The sequence below is a fragment of the Pelecanus crispus genome, chromosome 11 (assembly GCF_030463565.1).
Source record: "Pelecanus crispus isolate bPelCri1 chromosome 11, bPelCri1.pri, whole genome shotgun sequence".
Taxonomy (NCBI): domain Eukaryota; kingdom Metazoa; phylum Chordata; class Aves; order Pelecaniformes; family Pelecanidae; genus Pelecanus; species Pelecanus crispus.
Window position 1 is genome coordinate 3,277,779 of NC_134653.1, and position 24,629 is coordinate 3,302,407.

Consider the following 24,629-nt stretch of genomic DNA (forward strand, 5'->3'; position numbering starts at 1 on the left):
TAGTTTGAAGCCTCTGGTAGCATTTAACATGACAAACAATAGTTACATGCACTAATTAAAGTTAAAAGCTGGTGAAGAAATAACCCTGTGGAACAAACCAAAGGTGTGCTCAGCATATCTTAGCGACTATTATTTCAGTCCATCAGCCTAAGTTGAAAACAACAATATTTCAAGCTATCTCCTAAATTAAGTATTTTTCTTGTAGTCAACAGAGATCTACAGACCTCGAAAGAAAAAAAGTGTTATTGCTGCAATAACAATATACATGTTGTTCTTTAAAAATTCACACTGAATCAATGCTCAAGTATGGTTATTACAGAAAAACTAAGATATTTGTTATTCCACTGCTAATTAAGAGACAAGATAAAAATTCTCATACCTGGAAACCTTCCTGCACCTTTTTTGAAGCCTGCATCCTAAAAGTATTTCCTTTTGAAAAACATACTTTTTCCTGCTCTTCTCCATAGCTTTAAATGGACAGAGATTTTCTTCATCCTAGCTTGATTTGCCCCGCCACCTCGCCTACTGCCTTCCACAGAAAATGGCTGTACATGTCAGGGGTACTGACACCATTCACGTATTTATAATTTGAGAAGCGCTTTGGGACACAGGACATGACAAACTTAAGATTCTTAAAACTGGTGCTCAATCGATTCACCACACTGGCTCGGTTACAGTCCTCCACACACTATAAGCATTCATTTAAAGAAAAGATTTTCCTTAGAACTAGACCACAACCACTGACATTCCAGCCAAAGCAGCTTTCATCAGATCATTACTTATATTAAGAAGGATTTAGTGCCAAATCAGGCCTCCTCCTAACATGACAGGGAGTTCCCCCAAGCAGTGGTATAAAGAATCCATTCTTCCCACATCATTGTATTTTTTTTTTAAAGAATGAAATATAGTATTTAGTACTGATACTTGCATACCAAATGCTGATAGTATAAATATTTAAACACTGACATAGTCAACGAGTTAATTCTCTAAGAACTGCTGAGCAAGCAATAAAGGAAATTAAATACCAATACTCTTCCTAAAATAAAATAGCAGCAACATAAAGATAGTATCTAGCAAAATGATCCAGGAAATACTCTGCGTTTTTAATTTTTTCTTGAATTACACTTAACAAAAAACACCTCAACACAACAAATTTTCAAGCACCCCTTTTAAAACTAGAAACAAAATCCATTAACATTCTCCCTACTGAGATTGGGGGGGCCTATCACATCAAACACTGGAGCATGTTCACAAAAGCAGCTCGACAATGCTACCTTTGGGAACTGACAGTAAACAACTGCTTTTTCAATTGATTTACGTCAACACACACATCCTCTCCAAAACAAACGTTTAACCAGTCATTTGAAGAGACAGTGCCACCGAGCAGACCTACAAAGGGTCAGCCATTGCAAAAAGTCCCTTGCAGTCAGCGTATTAATCCTCCTAGCAGGCACCATTTACTCTCACATCTAACAGCAAATCAGAATACAAAAGCTGTCCAAAGAAAAGGAAGACAAACTTCTTTTACGTGTGTTTGCTTGTACTTACAGCCATGGTAAGATGCTGGGGATCCTCCAGACTTCCCATATTCTTGCTCCGAGTAGCTGGTGGACAGGTTTGGCTGACTGGAGCCTCGGCCGAAGGTGATCTGATTGCTCCCCACTCCAGTGGCCACCTGAGCCATGCGTTCTTTGGTCTTCAGGGCTTGGGCCCTCTCTGTCTTGAGTCGCTCGTCATCCTTCAGAAGAGACACTAGCTGCTTGGATTTCTCCCTCACATTGATGCCCTGGTCTTTGCCATCTCGATCAATATACTGAAAATCTTTCAACGTCTGGATAGCAAAAAGGTTCTCTTTACACTGCTGCGCCACTCTCTCGGAACCAGTTTTAATCAGGTAATCTAACAGAGTAAGGGCCTTGTATACGTGTCGCCAGTTCTTGCCGTGGTCATTCAGTCGTTTCCAGATCATGCTCATAATTTCAGAAAAGGCCACAACATTGTAAGTCAGATCTGCTATTTCAGTCATTAATGAACTGGAGGGACCCCAGGGGTCATTAGAGGTCGCTTCCCGAACTTTTATTTCGGCCTCTGAATAATTGTTCACAATGTTCTTCATCTGCCGTCTAATAGACGAAGTCGTCATTTTTTTCCCTTTTTAACAAGACAGATTCCAGAACACAAACAAAAAAGGGCTATATCTGCTCTTCTATGAACGTTTCTGAACTGCGAAGGTTCCGTATCAGTGGCTTATTTGTAACTCGTTCCACTACAATCATTTCCTCTCTTCAAGAGAATGACGTGAGAAAATTAAAATCATGACCTGAGCAAGGAAAGAAAACAAAGCACGTTAGCTGCGTCTTTAATTAATCCTACATGGAGAGCAATCTACGTACACTTTTGAGAAATTCTGCTAGAGTTAACCGATTAATTTGCTCCCTGAATTTCTTCAGGGCGTCTGATTTTGAAAACAACTTGCTCTTCTCACAAATAATATTAAACATTGAAGATTAAAAACCTGAACTGCTGAGCAAGACAAAAGCAAGAAGGTATCAACGCTGATGCAAATGCAAAATTTTAAAAGCAAGAGCAACAAAGTCCAAAAAATGACTTATGGATTTATTTTCCAACAAGATAAAACCTACCTAGAATTTTTAATTACAGAAGTTACAATGCTAGCTTGCAGAGCCAAGATGAAACTACATTAGAAATTCCCTGCTTAGCAGCCATTAGCTTCCCTCTAACGGCTGCTGTAGGAATCTGCGTACTGAGAGAATAAGCAAACTTCCTAAAAATTAACGAAGTGTTTTCTGAAACCTCAGGTAAGTTTAAAGCACACTCAGTTTCAGGGCAGAGATCTTGAACAGCGTTCTGCATTCAGTTGAGGCCTAGGGAAGAGAAATCAGAACCAGAACGACGCATTCCGACTCAAGGTGACCTTTAATGCGAAGCAGAATTAGAGGGTAATTTTTTAATTCCAAACGTATTTACTTTGTACATTTGACAACACTCATCAGATCTACAGTTGCTGCTCCATGTGTCTTTCACACAGCAGAGAAGAATTTTTAATTATATGAAAATGGAATTGTAAAACCAAAATGACTGGCAAGAAAACCCAAGGACGAGCTCTAGAGCCGGAAAGCTGTTTCAGTTATTTATTTAAGGTCACTGTTTCAAGTAAACAGAGGCCTATTAAGCTTCAGAATACATTACTTGAGTAATCTGGCAGATTTTGCTATTACATTAACACAGAATAGTCTTTGATATTCACCAGTTGCATGAACACTAAGCCTTGATTCTGTAACGGAACTTGCCACATTAATAGAGCTTGCACATTCAAGACGTCCTCTAATAACATTGCTCCAAACACTCCAAAGAAGCAACAGGATCACTTAGAAAAGGCAGGGGAGAGAAGTAAAGCACAGATTTCAAGCCTAGCGTCGTTATCATTCTTCAAATTTCTGTTGCGCCATTTAGAATGAAAGCAGAATTAAGTGTCAGCTCGGCCAACGTGCAGCTCTAGAATGACCTTCTCGGCATAAAGGCATATACCCTTCCTAAAAAAACATTCTGGGCAAGTTAAACTGCCACAGAACAGGCCCAATGAGTTACTGTATTTTATCTTGTTCCACTCACATTCCTTTTTGGCAGAATAAAAAACAATTATGACATCATGGAAAATTAACTTTAAATGAGACCAACACTAAACTTCAGGTAAACTGCATCATCCTGGTGTTCTCCCCAATATTTAAAACCAGCTGTAGAAGAATGTCGATCTGCTGTCAGATGGCTAGTAGTAACGGGAATAAAAAGGGGCATCTTCTCCTGGGGCATTTACAGGTTTGTGAATCATAAATCCAGCATTTGAAAAGGATCCTACATTAACATTCCCAGGTGCTCACGACTGCTGCTCCGCTCCAAAAGTTAACGTTGTCCAAATCTGCTGGCTCACCTGCCCTTGCGATCACCCTCTAATGCATTACCCTCAAAAGGTGAGGCACCAATAAACAAAATTAAAAAAACAAAAACCCACCACAATACACACATCTTACTTAACCTAAACCATTTATTTTTGTCAGTAATAGATTAAGGCAAGTTCACAGACCAAGCTGAAACAAGTTACCCAAGGAGGTGGCAGCATCTGGTAGAAAGATGGTCACAAAGAACTAAGAGCAGGCTGCAGGCAACAGCCTCTTTAGCTGGTAGAACTGGAGCCAGCGAAGGATGAGAGTGCCAGCCTAATCATGAGCACAACTACACCAACAATACAGATCCCAGGTCAGAAGAATGCAAACCCTCCAATAAGGGCTGAGCTTGTCACCCAACCAGAAAAGCAGTAAATAAGGTGAAAAATCAAAAATATGAGAACTATGAAACATCCTAAACCAGTTAGATAAAAAGTCCACCAAGCCCAGCATCCTCAGACACAAATCCTCATGTAGAGTATGAGAACAGAACATATATATATTCCCCCACCTTTTATTATCAGCAGCTTAGGCATCTCGGATGCAGCCTGTGGTAGAGGCTCTACCAGCCAGCAACGGGCACACCATGTCTCTACCAACCCCTTTTTTGAAGCCTCTTGTACTTCCCCGTTTCACCCTCACCAAGCACGCAACAGCGGTGCAGCAACCACACTGCACAAACAATACTTCACCTTATTTTAAACTTGGACATTTATTCCCCAAGCTGTAGACGGGGGGCATGCTTTTTAAGAAAGAGCAAGTCACCTTGGGCTTCTTTATGTCCCTCATGATTTTTATAGAAATTGGCCATCTCCTTCTGAACTGAGGATCTCGTGAAATCCAGTCCCTCCACTGAGAAGCTGCTCCGTACCTCCGATCATCCCTGATGTCTTTCCATACATGTATTACACTTCCATTTCTTCAGATACATGCAGTTCCAAGCACTCCACATTTCAGATTTGGTAGTAACAAAAGTTTATACCACAACATAGTCATTTACTGCCTAGAATTTCCCTTTATTAAATACTTTCTAAAAGTCTACTTGCCTTTTGTAGTTGTGCCTCTACTCATGCACATGAAACCAGGGTCACTTCTTCCCCATGCAAATGCATTGAGGGTATTTCATCTGCCATTTTATCACTCAGCAGATCTCAATCCTTTCAATTTAAGATTTGCCTCAAATTTGACTGTTTTGGTTCAATTTGCCCACTTTATTATTTAGAAACGATCTGGAAAAGGCAGCATTTGCAAGAGCACTGACCTCTGGCAGGACACTTCACTGGGAATAACCCTTCACTGTGAGAACCAGCCGTTTACTTCTAACCCCGTTTCCTGTCTCTTAACCCGCTGTAAATCTATGAAAAACATTCTTGCCTTACGAGAGTTTTGTTTCTTTAAAGGCCAGGGATGAGAGGCCTTACCGGAATATTTTTAAAAGTCAGGTACACTATACAAGCAAATGCCTCACCTATGTGTACCTCCCCAACTAAAGACTAAAGAGAAGTTGGTTTTATTACTTGTTACAACTTCACAAGCTTTATCAAAAAATCATTTTAATACCACACATGATATTTGGAAAGGTAAATTTCACAGTACATGGAAACACCTATTAGGCCTAAGTAACACCAACTTTGGCCAATGAAGTAAACACCCGAAGAATTAATCACCATCACAACATAAGCAGGCACACGGACAAGCAGGGTGCAATTTCACATGCCACCCCAAGCTAATTGTAAGCCAGCACCAAAGCCAGTGGCCTCCCAACCCTCCAACCGCTTCCCCTTTCTCTCTCTTACATCAAATCTAGCAATTACACAACAGCACAGTAAAACTAATCAACTTAAAGTCTCATGGAAAATCAGCTTTTTAGCATCGGTTTGTTTTCTGCCGAATCAGTGAGCTGATCAGGCTGCACAGCGACACGGTCACAAGCTTTGCTGCAAGGAAGACTGCGAGAAGGGTAAAAACGATCCAACCCTGGCTTCATTTTTGAAGGAGCTGATTAAACATAACGTAAAACTGTCAAGCTCCAAAAAACAGCCCGAAAAAATGAAGAGCCTTCATTACTGCCCAACTACACCACAAGCACTAGGAACCTGTGCACCTGGTTTCAGAGAAGAAACCAAACAAAGGCAGGACCCGAGGCCCTGCTGTGCTCTCCATACAGGCTGTAGGTAAATGAAGTGAAAATATTCGTGGTTTTGCTGTAGAGCACGGGCAAGAAGCAGAATAAAAGTTACAGCCTCACTGAGTGCAGAAGTGGCTTGGAGAGAACAATTGGGATTGTTGGGATTGAATATTTGGGAAATGCTTAGGTTTATGTTTAGGATTTGTTAGTTGAATTACCAACAAAGCTACACCCCAACAGCAAGTGAGCTTGGAGTACATACGTGTGCAGGAGGCCCCATTCCCCAAACTGGAAGCTTTGCCTGCCTGGGTGAAGCTTCCAAAGAAGGCTACTAGCAGAGAGTAAATCTGGAGTCCTGCTTGGAAAAACAAATGTAGAGCAAACATCGCAAGAAGAGAACACACTGGATTAAGTGAAATGAGCATTTTTCACTCTTCCAGAAAATTAAAGATTTCACTTGTTATTCTGTAATAGATTTGAAAACCGTCAACTCATTAATGCTGGCATGATTCTTTACCCTCATATCTTTGACTCACGAAAACAAAGGTATTCAATGAGAATCATATTAACATCTATTTTTTCCTTTTCTTGATGGAAAGACGTTTTCTAATCCTGTTCTACTTTTAACCCACTGAAGACCATTTATTCTAAACTTCATTTTACTCTATTAAAAACACAAAAGATGAATGGGGTGGAAAGATGATGGATTTTTTATTCCTCACCCCAATCTAGGTGTACCAACATTTGAGATAACCGTTTTGGCTGCAGCAGTAACCCTCACTGAGAACTCTGTACGCCTTTCAGTATCTGCTTTACAAACTCTCTGCTTCTACACAGCACAAAGGAAGCATTCTACTTGATTATTACAGGTCATAGAAAACCATAACATCCTATCCTACGGCTAAAGAGATCAAAAAGCCAAATATCCCTACTGCATAAAAGTGATAAACCATTTCTAATGCATCATCAAATGCTTACATAGAAAGTCTAGATTTTTTTTTTTCCAGAGACCTCAGTGAATTAACTTCTCACAGCAAACCACAAGGAAGTACAAGGCACTTGCAACTTCAGCAAAAATCCAGGTTTGCATTTTTAACAGTACAGTTGCAAAGAAAGCAGAAAGTAAGACTAGTTGATTAAAGCTGCTATTCCTTCCTAACAACAGGAAAAAGTCGATCAGCTTGAAGAGATTTCTTTAAAAGGTTAAGCAGAGAGGGGAAGAGGCAGTCGTTAGTCTTGTTCAGTTTAGGTGAGCCTTCCTCATTTTCTCTCTCCTGGTCCCTACAAGCCATTTTCTCCGTTTTATACGTAGCTTGTCAACTTTAAATAGATAGAAAAGGAAACATACAATTCTGTAGACAAGAAGGTGAAGCTTACCTGTGCTATCAAGGGTAACCTGGAGGGGAATACTCCATTTCCTTTTTCCTATTCCAATAGTTTCATTACACAAATAACCCCGATGAATTCTCATGGTGCTTTTTTAGATGCAATGTGCAGACAGAAAGGAATTCTTGACGGAACTTCTCAACAGCTCTCTCTCACAAGAGATTAAATTCAGTAAATGAAATCTACACAAGGAAACCATCTTTAATTTGCTAAGACTAACACAGAAATGAGGCCAAGCCACAAAGTCCTTAATAAACTTAGTTCAAAGAAACAGCCATACAAATCCACCTATATACAGGCTTTCAGCAGAATCCATTCAGACCTCTGGAATGTAAAACTCAAACCAGGGTTCGTCTGCACTGATAAAATGCCCTTCGTATCAAGCCTGAAGGTAAATATATACATAGTCCAGCTAAGTATGGACCGGAAATATATTAAAAGCCTTTAATATCAAGTGGGCAATAAAAAGCATGAAAATTAACATCAAACGTAGGAAGTTTGCCAGAAATTCATATTAAATTTTAATTAACAGTATTATAGACAACACATATAAGTTAGATTAGACATTTACTGGAAGTAACATGCATAAGAAGTGAATTTTTGAAAACAGTTATTAATTCAGTTATTATGTGATTCTGAGGCAGTCTCTACAGACATCTACATAAAAATATCCCCCCTTTCATGAAATACATGGAAAGCTAACTAAAAGTTTTCACCCAAAGATTCATACTGCAATTACACAAAGAGATTTTTCTGGTCATCGCTAGAAAATACAGTCGAACAGCTCGAGCAGGTTCCCTTATTCAGTTCACAGGACAGTCCCCGACAGCTATGTTGGCAACCGAGAGACCAAAACTCTGCGATACTGGGAGCACAGGTGGGCTGTCTCAAGCCAGCCGCGCTACTGAACAGCTCTGTATTACGAAAGCACATCCTCAGCATCAAGGGACCCGAACAGTACCATCCAGGATATTTGCAGCCCACTATAATTTCAAAGGAACGTAAGTGAAATACAAAGCCTTAATTAAAGAGCCACCAAGAGCCTCTCCTACCCAAGACGTGCTGAAGCTCCTGCTGAGAGAAGTTCCAACATGTCATAAAGCCGAAGCGTGTGCCTTACCTCTAAGGCGCAAATACACACAAATAGCTAGAGATCTGCTCTCCTTGCTATTGGGATGGAATGATAGAGGCAGGTGATCCTCGGGGAGCTGTATTCCAGGATAAACTGGGGAAAACCCAGAGCCTGGAGAGCTCTTCTTGACAGTCTGCAAAGAATCAGGCTAAGAGGAAAGCGTTGCTAGATGCTGACTAAGGAAGAAGTTCCCCCAGACAGACACTGACACCACACCTGCACAGAGCAAAAAGCACAACTCCAACACAACCCCAATTGTAACAGTAAGTCAGCTTCTGTTTGTGGCAGAGAGAAAGGATTCCCATTGCCTGACACTGTAAATTCACATCCCAGTTTCCTTGCGATAGCTCGTTATGTGTACGAATCCAAACCCACTGTGCTTTTAGAAAGTCTCATTTTCCACAAACAGGAACCAGAAATCTTTGACAAAAAAATTGAGCACAAGCCTTTACTTAAAATTCAGGAATATAATAATCCAGAAAAAAATGATAGCAAAGGCATTTATCTTCTACTAGGTCCCACACCGCTAGAGAAATTTTCAAACTTAGTTAATTCTCTTTCATGGTTTTTTTTTTTTTTCCCCCCTCTTCATAAATAATTCTTACCGAACAACTGGATGACCAGAGGATGTCATTATACTGCCTACGGTATAATATCCTACTGTAATACAAACATTGTTCCCAAAACCAAACAGGAAGAGGGGCAACTGTACAGTGTGGTCACTTGGAGAAGAGTACTAAGAGAAGCGAAGAAGCTTGGCACTATACATAAAAGCCAACAAGTAGCACACTTATTAGCTCTCTCTTGCTATTGTACAGCAGAGAAAACAGCAATTCATGTGAATAAAACAGTAAAATGAAGACACTGAAATTACCATCAATGCCCTTCCTCAACCTTCAAAATTATTTAGGAAATGAGTTACAAATACAGATTGGCAAATGGCTTGAAGAACAGGGTTAACGCCAGAAGAAAGGTTTAATTTCCATTTTTCACAGCTTAAATGCTTGTCTTCTTCAGTGTAATTTCTGAGAAGAGGAAATGGTTCAAAATTAAAAGTTTTGGAAGCTTTCCACTCCCTTTTACAAATCAGAGAACAAGGTCAGCTTTCACAGACAGCAGGTGGCCAAATTATTTCTTTATTTAAAGAGTTAATGCTGAAAGATAATTCTCCTTCGAATTTATGCATATTCATGAATCCCAAGGTTAGATTCTACATTGATTTTACAGTCATGCCTCAGACTCACAGAGAAAAACTAACTCCAGCTTGTATGGCCATTTAGCCGTAAAATAGATTTACGGACACAAATTTAAGTTTTCTCTAGAAAACCTTTTCTTATTATGTGTCTACTTAAATTACCAGGGCAGTATTTGAGCTCAATGGAGAGCTTATCACATTACTCACAGTCTACAGAAAGTGGGGGTCAAGGAGCAGAAATCTAACTTTCACCCCGCAGCCGAGAACACGGCAGCACTACCTGGCCACGTTACTTCGGGACCCGCCAAGCCAGAGCTGCTGGTGCTTTGACATTCGCGCTTAGATTTGACTTCGCGGCCCCTAGTGTAGCTGGAATTATTGACAGCGTGGGAAGCAGCTGTAAATACGCTCTGAAGTGCTGCGAGAGGGGACAGCCTCTGTAACAGCCATGCAGATCACCGCAAACGATCCAAATCCGACCTACACTGGAGATCTAATTTTAGGATTACAAGCTTTGACAACATCTCTTTAAAAATAACACATTCCTCCTCCTATGGCTGGTTCAAGTGTCATCAACAGTACTACCCACATTTTACGCAGCAGATCTCAGTTTATTTTCCACTAGTAATACAGCAAGTACCGAGTGTATAATGAATAACAGAATATTGCAGAATTATAAAACAGCATAAGGTCAAGCCTTTACGCACTGAACCAGAAATTCTAAATGCAAATTAATCCAACAACGGCAGTGAAAATACCTACCCAAACTCTCAAAAGGAATTTGTTCTCTGGGGATTACCTACTTGAATGAAAGCACTTTGTCTTTTATTCTCACAAATAGAGAAGGACAAAAAAAAAAATCATCCAATGTGTGCCTTAACTAAAAGGTAACAATCTGCAACAAATTCAGTTTACCAGGTATATTTGAGTAGCATTTTCAACTGAATTAAGGACAGTGGGAGACATTTCTCTCCTTCCACATTTTCATTTTAGAAGGGAGGAAGATATCTGATATTCTTGCCAAAGAATGTGCCTTAGAATCTATTACTAATTAGAAAAGTCCAGCTTTGTCACTTAGGCTACTTACTGTGTGAGGGGCAACTGCCAAAGGGAAGCCATTATATCTTCTCTCCCAACAGCTCAGAGCCCTGATATATCAGCTTGAACACAGCAGGAACTACAAATAACACAACCTAAAAGCCTGCAAGACCACAAAATATCAGCTACATCCTTTAAGCCGCAGAGTTTTCTTACACAATTGCAATTTTTAAAATTCAAAACTGACAAGAACTACCGCGTCCATATATATCTGTGCTCATATATCAGACTTGGTATTTCGGGAAGGTACCTGCTACTTACAGTTACCCAATGATTTCATTAACTAAATTCAGTTTGTACTTTATTACTACGAAGCAGATGTCACCATGAGCAGTTTCTCCTGTCCACCTACACACCAGACACGCAACCACATTAAGAAATTCAGTAAAACAGAGGCAAATGCTTACCATGACAAAGATTGGGGGGGGGAGGAACCCCACCCCAAAAAACAAACAGTTTAACTCTCCATGTTACTATTGCTAGAAGCTGAGACACTAATTAATACTTTTACTTTGCGACCTGAATTTCTAATGAAAAGGATTGTTCAAGGAACAGTGCAAGATACGCAAAGCCGTATCTGTCCATATATCCAAAACACTACTATTTCCTTCAGTTAAAATGTTAAGCGTACTGGCTGCTAGCACAAACTACAAGCCTGTAAAGAAAATGGAGATTGACTTAATATCCCACCTACATTCATCGATGCCCCTTCACAGCATAAAATTTCAAGTGCCATCCCTCACATGCACCAGACTTGCACACTCATCTTGAGAAGTCAACACGTGGTCTTAATTCAACTATCGTAACTGGTAACAATTTGAAGTACATAACATAAGGAAGGTTACTTTAACCCTCGGAAATTAAGCTACATGCAGTTGTATGCCCATAGCTAATGAAGTTGCTACAAAACTGTAAAGCAGGAAACATATATCCTAAAATCCTCTATGCACCCTGCTGCAGGAATGTTTTGGCCAAAGCCCAGGGTTTTACGCTAGGCTCTACTGCTCAGCGGTCAGGCTCAGAGAGGAACTGAGGATGTGGCTTCATGTTACCCTTTATTCTCAGCTGTCTGAGGGCTGCGAGCGAAGGCAGCGTCCTGCTCCTACCTGCTCTGCCGTCACATGCCACCTCCCTGCCCCTCGCGCCAGATCTCGAGACGATATCGGTTCAGCGAGCTGATGTGACAAACCAGGGGAGGCGGGGGGAAGATGGATAACTGGGTTTTTTGACAGATCAGGTCACCAAACCGATTAATCCCAAGGTCACTTTCATTATTTTTAAAGTACACCGCAAATACAGGAAGGAACATTCATTTCAACAGCAATCTACGGTTACATTTCACAAGGCAAAATGTAAAGCTGCACCCTGAAAGCTCAAATTGATGGTAAAGTTAAAGACGATGGTTGAGACCCAGGGCTTGCCTTCAGCAGGTAGCAGCGCAAGAACTGCAAACGGGGCTTTCTGGGAAATCGCCTTTTACCACCTAGCTGCTAGTATCAGTAAGACTCATATTCACTTTGTATCATGTTGAAGACAGCCACAGAAAAGAATTCAGTCCTCTTTTCAAAACTGGCTAACATCTTAAAATCTTGGCCCCGCTCTTTTTACACACCGATTTTAGCTGTCTGTCCTGCAACACTTGCTGTTCAGCTTTCCCTCTTACTCTTCCATATCTTTTATCTTTTCATATTGTACACACCACAGAGTTTCCAAAATCTTTTCCAAACAACCCTACCTCTTTTCTCTCTTCCTAACAGAGCTGTCTAACGTAACTAGCATCACCACCTTGGCAGGAAAAGCAATTCCATCCAAAGGAGCACTGCCAGGCAGAAAGTATGTGCAGCCAGAGGAGAGGGCACAACCCTGCCATCAGCAGCCTGGATTTAGACTGGGTCATGCTTATCATGAAACAGCACTCAAAAATACTGCTAGTCACTTTGGTCTGCTTCTGTGCTGCCCCAGTTCCTGATTTCTGAGCTACATTCTTAAGTTCATCTTTGATGGAAGTGAATCACTAAAAGACCAAAAAAAGGTATCAGCACATTTGATATAAGGATTTGTCCTCGTTACACTACTTAAAACTTTTCAATTCCTTCATTCAGGCACTAGTAAGAATCATCCCTATTCACAAATGCAAAGATTTGTTACTATTATTTTGTTTATTTTTGTGGAATTAGGGGGGAAAAAAAAAAAATCTGGCTTGAAGATGCCAGTGAATCCCGCATCTTCCCAAGCAGATATACTGAAATTTTCAGCTGTCGTCGTAACAATTCCTCAAGTTTTCTGAATCTATCCATCAGCAGTAATATTCTACCTACTCTCTTATCTATTCTGGATATTTAGACGGAAAATTATTTGAGTGGGAGGTAGCTTGCTCTTCTCAAAGAGGATGACAAAGACTTGTTACTAAAAAGCATCTGTGCCTGTTCCATTATTAAAGGTCATTTTCTTCCAGTCGGCTCTTGCAGAGAACATGTTATATCCTCCAAGCTTTGATACTCTGCAACCAGCAACTCTGTGTATGTCCTTGGGACTCCATATACCCTGTAGGGAGTCCAAATGTAGAAGACAATACCTAACCACGTGTAATCCAAAACTCAAGCCTCTGATATTTCTGAAGCAGCTGATCATAGCTTGAGACATGTTAAAAAAAAAAAAAAAAAAAAAAGGCAAGTAAATCCCCTAATACTCCTACTATCTGTACCTCCCATAGCTGCCTGGTATCCCTGCACTGTTGATTATTCTTTTAACCACCCTTTTAAGACAAGTCATTAAAAAAAACATTCTCTCTCTTTAGATTTATAAACAGAACAAGAAAGTGACTGAAAAACTCACACACTCCAGAGCATTCTATCTAGTCCAAACACACAGAAGAAATTCTAGTCCATTACCATCCATCAGCTAACAGAAGGGTAATGAATTCATCAATATTGCTAAAATGCGTGGGTACGGTATCATGTTGAATCATTTAGTAACTACATCTGCAGCAAGAAGAGCTCAAACAACCCGCCTTACACTGTCAGCAACCATCTTCCTGAAGGAGGAAAAGCGAACGTATTAAGATCACCCTCAATTTTGTTATCCCTCTTGACGAGGTTGGTAGTGTCTCTACACACCAGTATTTGCATGCCAATCAAATAATGTCTGATGTTGCTCCCCTCTGGACATCATCTTCCTCAGCCAAGCCGCCTGCACACTCTCAAAAGCTTTCATTGCCCATTTTTCTGCAAACAAGATAAGGATCTGGCTTTTCCCTGCTTGTTAATGCCCAGGTCAAATATGTTAAGTCTTAAATTGAGTTTTCATTTTGCAACTAAAAAAAAACCACCCAAAACCCACACATTGTTTCCTCAACACCAGGCTACTGCAGTTGTTGCAGGGCCACAGACTTGACTTGGATTTTTTCTTTGTTATCTGTTACAAAGCTATGGAAGGACCATCTTCTTCCTCCGGCAAGAAGTTTTCCTAACAGTGAAAAGTTCTAAACATAAGAAAAGCTAAAAACTACCAAAATCAGTCAGTCTTAAGAGAAAATACGTTACAAACTAACATGAAAGTGTAACTACCAAAAAAAGCCCAGACCCGTGGCTGGGACTACGGGCAGAGTATCATGGGGTAAAAGGAGAGGGAAGAATTATGGAGTACAATGGTATTAAGTTATCGTTCTCGTGACAGCGAAAGGAAAAGGTATTTATTCTTTTTTTAAAAAAAAGAAGTAAAAATCAGACTTAATAATATAAAGAAACAAAATTATCCTTAAAGTCTAGATTAGAAACTACTTTGCTTGTTTTGCCTTGTTCAGGTATGCCAAGTCTGGTCTTCTCTGCTTCGCTGCAGTTTTAAAAATGATAGTAAGTACACCGCACTTTTGTTTACACTTTCAGTTATAATGGTATCTACTCTAATTAAGTCCAAGAATAAAAAGGGTTTTGTTAAGGTAGCCTCTATAAACTGAGTACAATTAATTCAACTCTCTATACCTTAGCTTCCTTAATACAGATAATGTCTTAGAATACATAGACTTACACATGTGTCTACATATCCTTAACTCCCACGGCTTAATTCAATTAATACTATTAAATCTTTAATGCTTAGCTTCAAAGGCTTTTTTTAATTTTTAATAGCTCTCATAGGTTAGCATGAATGTTTTAAGTCTTTCTACTATATTTTAAATAAACTCCTCTCTTCTTTCCACTTTGATGTTTGCCTTTCTGACAACCCTGTACTCTTGTGAAGCTCCTGGAACTTTGTTTTCTGTGAAATGATGACATTACAAACTCAAAAAGATATGTTAATCACTGAGCTGTAATCAGGGATTTTTTCCCTCTCACCTGCCCTCTGGGCTGGGAGTTGGCAACAGAACCGCTTTAATCAAAACAATGTAGAAACCCATGAGGAGTGAGGATGCAACCAGGAGGGAGGGGGCTCTTATTTGCATCTGTTTAGCAGGCAAGCAGCAGGCGGGGCTTAATTCTCTTTTACTCTGGTTTCCCATGAAAGAAGAAAATGCAACAGTCACCGTATTTTATTAAAATAGTTAAAATAGGAGTTTTGACAAAAGACTACTCAGGCTTCAGGGAAGCACAAGCCTCGTGGCATTTAAAGACGCATCCGTTTCACACGTTTGATAGGCACTGAATGCGTTTTTAATTGTAAAGCTTTGCCTGTACCAATGGCATTACCATTATAGATTTGATCAGCTAAAGCTCTGGTTTATATATACGTGCATCTACACAGACACACACACACACACTCTTACGTATTTTACCAGTTCTGCTACCTGGTAAAAGTTCCACTGTGAGCACGTTGTGCTAATACCAAGGCAACGTACACCAGCGTGTTTCTCCCCTTCTCTCACTCTCACTACCTCAAGACCCCTACACCCACCTTCCACTGCTCAATTTCTAAACTTTGAATTTGTAAGACAAAAAGAGACAAAGTTTTGATGGCATATTTCAGGCCTTTCCATAAAGCATAAACTAAAAAGAAAAAAAAAAACAAACAAACCAATAAAAACCCAAGCACAGACTTTCCTCCTCCTTTAAAGTTTATTTTTCTCCTGCATAAGAAATCCTTTCTTAAAATAAAACTAAAAATCAGCATTTCCAGGGACAGGAAAAGGCACTATAGTATTATATACACTATGCAAGCTGACTGGGGCGGGGGGGGGGGGGGGGGGGGGGGGGGGGGGGGCGGGCGGAGATTTAAAATCTGGCTCCATCCCAAGACATCCAGACACAATTCTGTGCCCACACGTACGTAACAAAAGTATTTCTGCATTCAGGATGTTCAAAAGCACATTTCTTGCATTTACACCTGGAAAGCCAACTACTAAAAAACTGATGTGCCATGTTTGGCATCGGCTGTACTTAAATGACCAGTCCCAGATCAACAGATCCCTCACACGTTCAAAGTGAAGTACGTGCTTACATGCTTTGCTTGATCTAGACTGTAAACTGCAGAACAGAAAACCCCTCAAAGCGTATTAAAAACAGTATCATGAAGACAACCTACAAAACCACCCTGCTGTTCTTCATCTCTTCAACATTTCAGCAGCCTGCAACATAAGCAGAGTTCCCACCATGCAGAGCGCTCCCCAACATTACACATCTTCAGTTATACAACATGTTCTGTCTTTTAAAGCTGATGTAAATACTCTCTTGGAGGCATCATACGTTCGTATTATTGTGAAATTAAATATATGCAGACACTATTAGTTGGCAGATAGACACCCAAATGTCAATTGTACTACTCAGTGTGCTTAAACCAGCAGGCTAGGCAAAAGGAGATTATTCACTACATAGTCAAATGTAAAAAAAAAAAAAGCTACACATTTCAGTCTCAGTGATTCACAAAGGGGTCAGCGATTTGTAAATTTTAAATACAACACTTAAGCAGTTTTGCAGACTAAGAAAACCCTCACATCCTTTGATGATATACCTCAGTGCTTCTCTGCAATGAAACAGTTTAAAAGTGATTTTGCTGTCACACAATCTTTTATACTTCAGCTTCTCTAAAATTTAAGAATTCTGAAAGCCAAGTAAAACCAATTATAAACACTCCTGTATTTTACTTCATTATTAAATCTTCCCAAGAGAACCAGTAAACATAAAAACACAAATATCTTTCAGAGGAGTCACCCAGGTACCAAGCTTTTAAAATCTTCAGAAAGCAGCTGCTTTGCTGAAAAAGTATAAAAAACATGGGCTGCATAACTACAGCCCAGTGCAATGACAGTCTTCCTGTTCCTCCGAGTAGCACGTAGAAATTTCTACTTTAAAAATATACGTAAGGAAGTTGTAGACATTCTCAGAAATGACAATATTAAATATGGATTTCTGATCTGCATTTGCATACTTCTAAGGAAAGTACTTGGTGTCACCTATGCTATTTATCTAAGAACATTCCAGCAGAGGCATTATCTTTACTTTCTGAGAAACACTCTCCTAAATTGGTAGACGAAGTTTAACTTAATGAACACTGCTCAACAACAGCAGCAAAAAAAACAGTAACATTTCTCATCAGTAAAAAGCATTCCAAGCCCTTAAAAGAAAATTTTTAAAAAAACCAAAACCATCACTGCAAGAAGCATAGTGTTACAAGAAGCAATCATAAAACCATGCAGTAAGCCAGTATGGGCTCAGAGGGCAAATATTTCATTAGATAACAGAACAGATGCGAGTCTTATGCTTTCAAATGGTCATTACAGAAAGAGGTTTTTATCAAATGATAAAATACCTTGGCAGGGGCATTTTAGAGATTCACCAGATCTTCCCTGGATCTGAATCCTGCTGGAAATGCATGATTCAGATCTCTCTCTAAACCGGTATTACTCTTCACACTCTAGCAATGTCACAAAATGGTGTTTCACTGATTAATTAGCTAACTGAATAATTAAAAGCATTAAATTTCTGTTTTTCAAATAATAATAATTCAAGTGCTTTCCTTTACGTATACCACATGACAGAGTACATTCTGCTTGACCATCCATCAGAGAACAGGCAGGCGTGTTAAAATAGTTCTATTTAGAACCAAAGGATAAGGATTAGTTTATGATCTTAAATTTTGGCTGATTTCATAGAGTTAGATCAAACATCTATGCCTTACTGCTGCTGTCAGAAGCCTCATCCCTGTCCAAACAGAGCTCAAAGTTAGTAGAAAGGCAGCTGCAGCAGCAATTGGGTCAACAGATTTGGCTGAAGAAATCCTCACTGCTAAAAGAAAAAAATATATAAAAATCAGGAGAATGACAAAACTGAAACCCTGCTTGGGGCCTGTTCACCCAGTTAGCAACACACAACTAGCCACTTGAGAACAGATTTCCTACCTACAAGGAAAGATGTTTGAGGGAGTCTTTCATGCCTGCGTCTCAGGGGAGGAAGTCGCCTTTAAAAATACTTTGTTTTGCCTTTCCCTCAGGAGTACTAGAACGGTACATATCAGTTATTTTAGTGGTTTTTGTCCATGAGGTCCTACAAACAACGAACTTATTTGTGAACTGTACAACCCTTACACCAGTGAGCAATTACTCATACGATTAGTCCCAATGAAGTCAGAAGAACTGTTTGAGAAAGAAATTGCTTGCCAACCTAAGGGTTGCACAATCAGAAAAAAAAAAATTATAACAAAAACACGGAGGGGGGTAAATAGCATCTGACAAAAACTACAATCAAGAAATTGCTGGTGACAGATTGTTATTTAAGTACAAGGAAATTATTTAAACAGTCAGAAGCAGTTGCAGTAAGATTATATGATTCTCTATTAAGATTCTTAAAATGTCTTTGTTCTAGCAAAGCTATGAAAAGACCATTGCCCTTGTAAAGGTTCAGAAAGTATACTAAATTGATGTTAAGTCCAGAAATTAATATGATGTCAAAGCGAGAAAAGAAAAAACTGTAGAAGAACATCCCTGACATTAGCACCTTTGTCACCCATGCTTACACTTTGAACTAGCGTGGGTACAACATATATTGTGGCACTTCTCGGTGGCAAAACTCAACCGAAGAGAACAGACCCAAACAGAAGCGCAGAGCTTGCTCTGCTTGGGTTTCTGCTTTTTAAACAATGAAAACTAGCGGTTTGATTTTAGAAGACATTACATTATGTAAGTGACATCTTCAGAACTGCAGGAAAGTCTCTATAAGGTTATACTGCAGGGAGATTAAATCAATGTCTGGCTGTTGAATTTCTCTAGAGACACAGATGGGGCATCTTAGCCATGACCCCCCGACTCCATCGTCTGTCTTTAAGTAGTGACTTCTAGAATGACAGGCCCAAAAATTGGCCATAACTACTGCTACACCGAAAAACAAACAAGGCAAGCGAGTCTTCTGATTTCTGTCTTGAAGGACGGACATAAACCATCTCCAGGTAAGGTGCCTTGCATATTTTTAAACTAATAAGCAGCTTTAAACTTAAAAAAAAAAGTATGTATCTTAATTTGTAAAAGTATTGTTCATTAAGTGTGGCACTATAAGCATAGAAGAACAAATGATTTACAGATAAGGATTTTACTGTAAGGGATAAGAACAGAAATTTCCATTGGAAAAGAACATCCACCAAAACATCGGGTGTAAAGGTGATCAAATCCAAGCTATAGGAAACATGTATGTGACCCAACCGGAGAGAAGAACCAGGACTGCTATTCAAATAAGCACTAAAACAGATGTATACATGTGCAAAGCACAAGGTAATTAGCAGGGCAAGAAAGTAGGAGGAGATAGAAAGAAGTCTAGAAGACAAAAGACCGCTTTGTACCATGTCTACGGAAGCAGATTGCATTCAAGTGTCCTCCTGTCTGGGTCACTCTCCAAACTATTCTACTTCTCATGCCTCGTACAGTTAGTATTTATTATACAGTTACATGACAGAAGTTCCAGCAACTGTAGACAACATTAATAAAACAGAACTTGGAGGAAAGACAGGAGCAGTCAACAATGTGGAAGAAAACTGCAGAGGTCTCATGCAAAAATTTCAACTAACTACTTTAGGCAGCTCGGGGAGCTATACTCCTAACTGTGGAAGGAGAATTATTACTTGAAAATAAATTGTATGCATCAGGACAAGGAAACATACTGAGTTTGAGATTCTTTAGAACTTAACCCAGCCACCTCCACCGTAAAACTTAGGTAAGGGGAGCCTCCAAGGCAGAGATGTATCCCGTTCTGGGCTGGGACTGGTTTTACCCAGTCGTGCTGCTGGAGCCAGCTGCACTCACGCTGCCAGTGGGGACCTGTTCGTGCCTGAGCTCTCCTCTGCTCTGTGCTCGTGTTTCCCCACCTGGGAAGAGCTGGCTTGTTCAAGTTGGCGTGCAAGCCGAGGCACAGGCAGTGTGAACACACCAAGTCTGACCTTGAACGCAAGCTCAAGGCGCCAGTTAGAGGCATTTATGTTAACAGCCCTGGATGACATGAAAACAGATATACACACTATTAACAATTAACGCAGTACAGGGCATTGGCTCCGAGATCAATTTTTTTAAGTTCAATTTTTGTAACACCACCAAAAAGTTTGAGGTAAAAATGATCTACACCAAAGAAAAGCATTTCACTAAGCATCGTGATTCAAAGTACTATTTCCACATAAAAGCGCACAGCAGTGAATTACAAACCAAATTCTGGTAAACATCTCCAGTTGCCAGTGACATTGCAACTAGAAAACACAAAATACTTTTATACTCATTGTCTAATTAGTATAATCCTTCATACAAACTCCACTATTAGATACTTACACGCATTTAACTTCTTGTGGTAACTCTGAACATAAATACTACAGTTTGAAGGAACTCAATCTCAGTAATTTAAGCCACTCTCTCCATAAAAAACTGCCTACAACCTCTACTTACCTACAAAACACACCTTGGAACTGTTTGATCCAACTATTTTGCCTTTTATCGATAGTTTGGAGCATTGTCATAAAATCAACCAAATCCCAAATTTGAAAACCAAAGCCAAAACTGCTGTTTGCAAAATGATAAAGAAGCAACACCAGCTTTTCTGCAGCCTTCTACCTCCTGCTCCACTCACCGAGAGGCTCGACTGCGACAACCACCTAGTTCTAGATTCGTCCTGAGGCTTACAGTCTCCAAATTGACTTATTCTGACATACAAGCATTCTAAATTGTTCCCCCCGCTCCAGAAAAGGAAAGCAATCCTGTAACAGCCACCTAAACTGATTAATTCTGGGACTTTTTACGGTCTACTATTCAGCACATACCAGTATGTAACCAAACTGTAGACCAATGCTAGCGGAGCTACAATTAGACCTAGCAGGTTTTATTCTAGAGGACAGCATACACGTTGTTCTCCTCCATGGTGTCTCATGCCTTCTTAATGAGCAGCCAGGCTACTGAAATACACAAAAAAACCCGCTGTTCTTTGAAGCACTTAAGACAGCAGGATACTAGTACGTTTCGATACTTTCCCTGCACAGATCAGAGCAAGGCAAAGTGGAAAAAGAACATTACAGCCGTTCATACAAACCAGGCACCTTTCATTTTCTATTAGCAAGATCCCAAGAGACAATTTAGCGTTCTGCAAATATGGCACTGGAAGACTGGAAAGTTGCTTCCTGAGTACCAGTCATTAAATAAAGATTTTAGAATAACTTATATTCTCCTAGACCAGGCAAAACCAATAACCATTTCCCCATCCTACGTACGAGACCTAAAAAAAGCAAGATTGTGAATATCATAATTACACTGTAGTATATCTCTCCTAAAAGAGATTATAATTTAACGATTTCTCTCTCAAAAAACAAACAAACAAAAAAACCCCAACAACAACAAAAATTAAAAAAGCCAAAAAACCAAAACACCACTTTCTGTATCAAGAAAGACTATCAGCATTTTTATGAAGTAACAAATTAGGCCTTTGGCATTTCACAGCAGCGATCCAAGATTTGAGGCTTCTTAAAAGCTCCAAGTTTTAAAGCAATCAAATGGCTGACAGCTGGAACAAAATTAGCATGATTAACCAGTTATGTAAATAATGATGTGGTCAGTACAAGCTGAATTCATTTATGCTCATTGCATTATGCAGCACTGCTTGCACTGGACATCAGATGTTTGTCAACTATTCATTAAAAATGACTGTAGGAATAATGGACGTGAAAAACAACATGAACATTACTACCCAGGCTACCCGACAGCCAGGTCTCAGATCTCTCTTCTCCTATTAGGACAGGTAACTCGCAGATAGGACTTTTCTTCCCCAAATATTGTCCGACGCTACTTAGCTCCTACCTAGGGAAGAGGTCAATTATTTTTTTCTAAAGACAGAGGTCCATCCTGTTAGTATCTCGTTATATTTCATTTCTTAAAGGCAGATATTAGTTTGCCTTTGTCAGCACATGTAAAAGTCAAGCTACGGTGTAGGAGAGCCATTGTCACAGCGGGATGATGTCACGTAGTTACTTTATGGCATCAAGGAAGTTACAATCAGCACCTGTAAGTCAAACTTCCTGAAGTATAACTTGCAGTCAATTCGACCTTATCAGAAGTCATCTTCAGGAATGCATACTCATGGTTAATTTGTACTTGATAATTTTTGATAACACAGTTAAATATTTAATATATGGAAGATTATCTCTGCAACTCTATCTGGCTAGTTTACCATTACCTCGAGCTTGTAAAAGAAAATTTATCAAAAGTTTTGATTCTTGACAATAAAACGCTATGCAAGAGTTTGTTTGAAAATAACGTACCTGAGAATCACCCAAGACAAACATATTTAGAAGTACTTCCTAAATAGGCTGTATTCTGCTAAAGATATCATTACAATGTATTTACTTTTTTAATCAAAAATCATTCCAACACCCCATATCTTGCATCCGAACAATCCAATTTTCTACGATCTTGTCTCACACGAAACACAGCAGCACACTGGAATTATGCAAGAGTTCTGTATTACCACAAAACATGTATTCCAGCGTAGAGAATAATAAAACTTAATCTTGCGGCCTGATTTGCATTTTGAACTCCTAAAGTCAGCCTCTACGGTCCATAACATCCGCAACACACCTTACCAACCTGGACAAGTATTTTAGGCCTCCTGTTGAAAATGTATGAGCATGCATGTAATGCAGGAGATTTTCTTAGCAGATTAGGAAAAAGAAACACGTCCAATTCATGTAAATTTTAAATATAACTTAGCTTTTCGGATCAGTGACGATGCCATACTTAAGAAGGGGGAGGAGGGAAGGATTACCTACCCCTTGGCCAAATGAAACAAGAGACCAAACGTTATCAATATGTCTTATGGCTTTAAAACAGGAAACTTCCATTGTGGGTAGCCTGTGGTAATTCACGTTTCAATATACTTCACAACGACAATAATGCTTAATATAACGCAGCACGCTGACTACCCAAGACCAATCTGTAGCATCAGAGGTACTGCAGGTAAAGATTGAAAGAAAAAAAAAATATATATATATCTAGAAAAAAAATGAACGCCTAAAAAAAAAAATTAGATGCACTACCACACAGCTTCCAACCGACTATATGACTGAAAAACTAAAGCCCGCACCGCCACGATTAAGGTTAACAACGCCGAGGGAGGTGACACCGCCGCGGCCCAGAGGCCCCCGCTGCCGCCCGGGGACCCCCCGCCGGGCCGGCCGCCGCCACCCCCCGCAGCCCCGGTGGCCCCATCGGCCGGCACGGGAAGGCAGGCCCAAACCTTCGGCCCTCAGCGGGCCGGAGCCCGCACCCCGAGAGGCGAAGGGCCGGGGCGATCGCGTGTGCGTGCGTCCCCCACCCCGTCCCCACCGCCGCCGGCAGCACCGAGCCGGCGGGTCCCGGAGGCGCGCTCCCCGCTCCGGCCGGGCTGCCATGATGGGCAGGAACTGTGGCTGCCCACCCCACGGAGACAACAAAGGCCACCCCGGCCCCCCGCCGGGGCTGCCCCGCCAGCCCGGCCCCCCCCTCCCCGCTGCCCCCCGCCCCGCCTCGCCGCCCCGCAGCCGCCGCCCCGGCCCCGCAGCCGCCGCCGCCGGGGCCCGCTCCCTCCCCACGGGGCGGCCCGGAGCCGCGGGGGGCCCTTCCCGCGCCCACCCTGAGCCCCGCCGCTGAGGGGAAAGGCGGGGGGGTGGGGGGGGGCCTCTTCCGCCGCCACCGTCCGTCGGTCCGTCCCGCCCCAAGCCCCCCGCGGCTCCCGGACTGACCTGCGGAGGGTGCGGGAGGAGCGGGGAAGGGGCCGCGGGAGGCGCGGAGGGGGTGTCCCGGTGCCCGGCCGCCGCCGCCGCTCCTGGCTGTGTTTGACACCCACACACACACCAACCAACATGGCGGCGGCCGGGGGGAGGCGGCGGAGGAGGCGGAACCGGCGGCCGAGCGCGGCCCCGAGGCGCGGCCCCGGCCTGGGCGCGGCGAAGCGAATGGGCCGGGGCGGGGCGGGGGGAAATGGCGGCCGCCGCCCGGGCAGCGCTCCCCGGCCTCCCGCTCCCCGCCGAGCGGGCAGCGCGCCGTCCCCTCCCGCCCACGCCGGCCATGGCGGGCCGCGGCCGGGTCTCCTCAGGGACAGGCCCGTCGCCCCCTCGGGCGAGGGGCAGGCGGCAGCCAGGGTCAGCCTTGCTGGGGCCCGTTGCCGCATCTGATGGAAGGAGAGCGCTCGGCAGGGCCTTGGGACGCCGAAGGGAGCCCCCTCCTCTCCAAGGGGAAACCGGTTTCAGGGTGGGGAAGCCCCGCTTCGCAGGCAGGAGGGGGGATCCCCCAAAAAGCAGGGTCCCAGG

At 41.5% G+C, this 24,629-nt stretch overlaps 1 protein-coding gene across 2 annotated transcripts in view; it reads right to left on the bottom strand.

Moving 5' to 3' along the window:
* The window catches only part of EPN2 (epsin 2), a 43,774-nt gene extending 19,677 nt beyond the window's left edge, over positions 1–24,097 (bottom strand). For both annotated transcript variants that reach the window (XM_075718397.1, XM_075718396.1), the window contains exons 1-2: positions 24,063–24,097; positions 1,549–2,320 (exon numbers count right to left, since the gene is read on the bottom strand). In XM_075718397.1, the coding sequence (XP_075574512.1) occupies positions 1,549–2,143 (595 nt within the window). In that variant the 5' untranslated portion in view covers positions 2,144–2,320; positions 24,063–24,097. The remainder of the gene's footprint in view (positions 1–1,548; positions 2,321–24,062) is intronic.
* Positions 24,098–24,629: the final 532 nt, after the last annotated feature.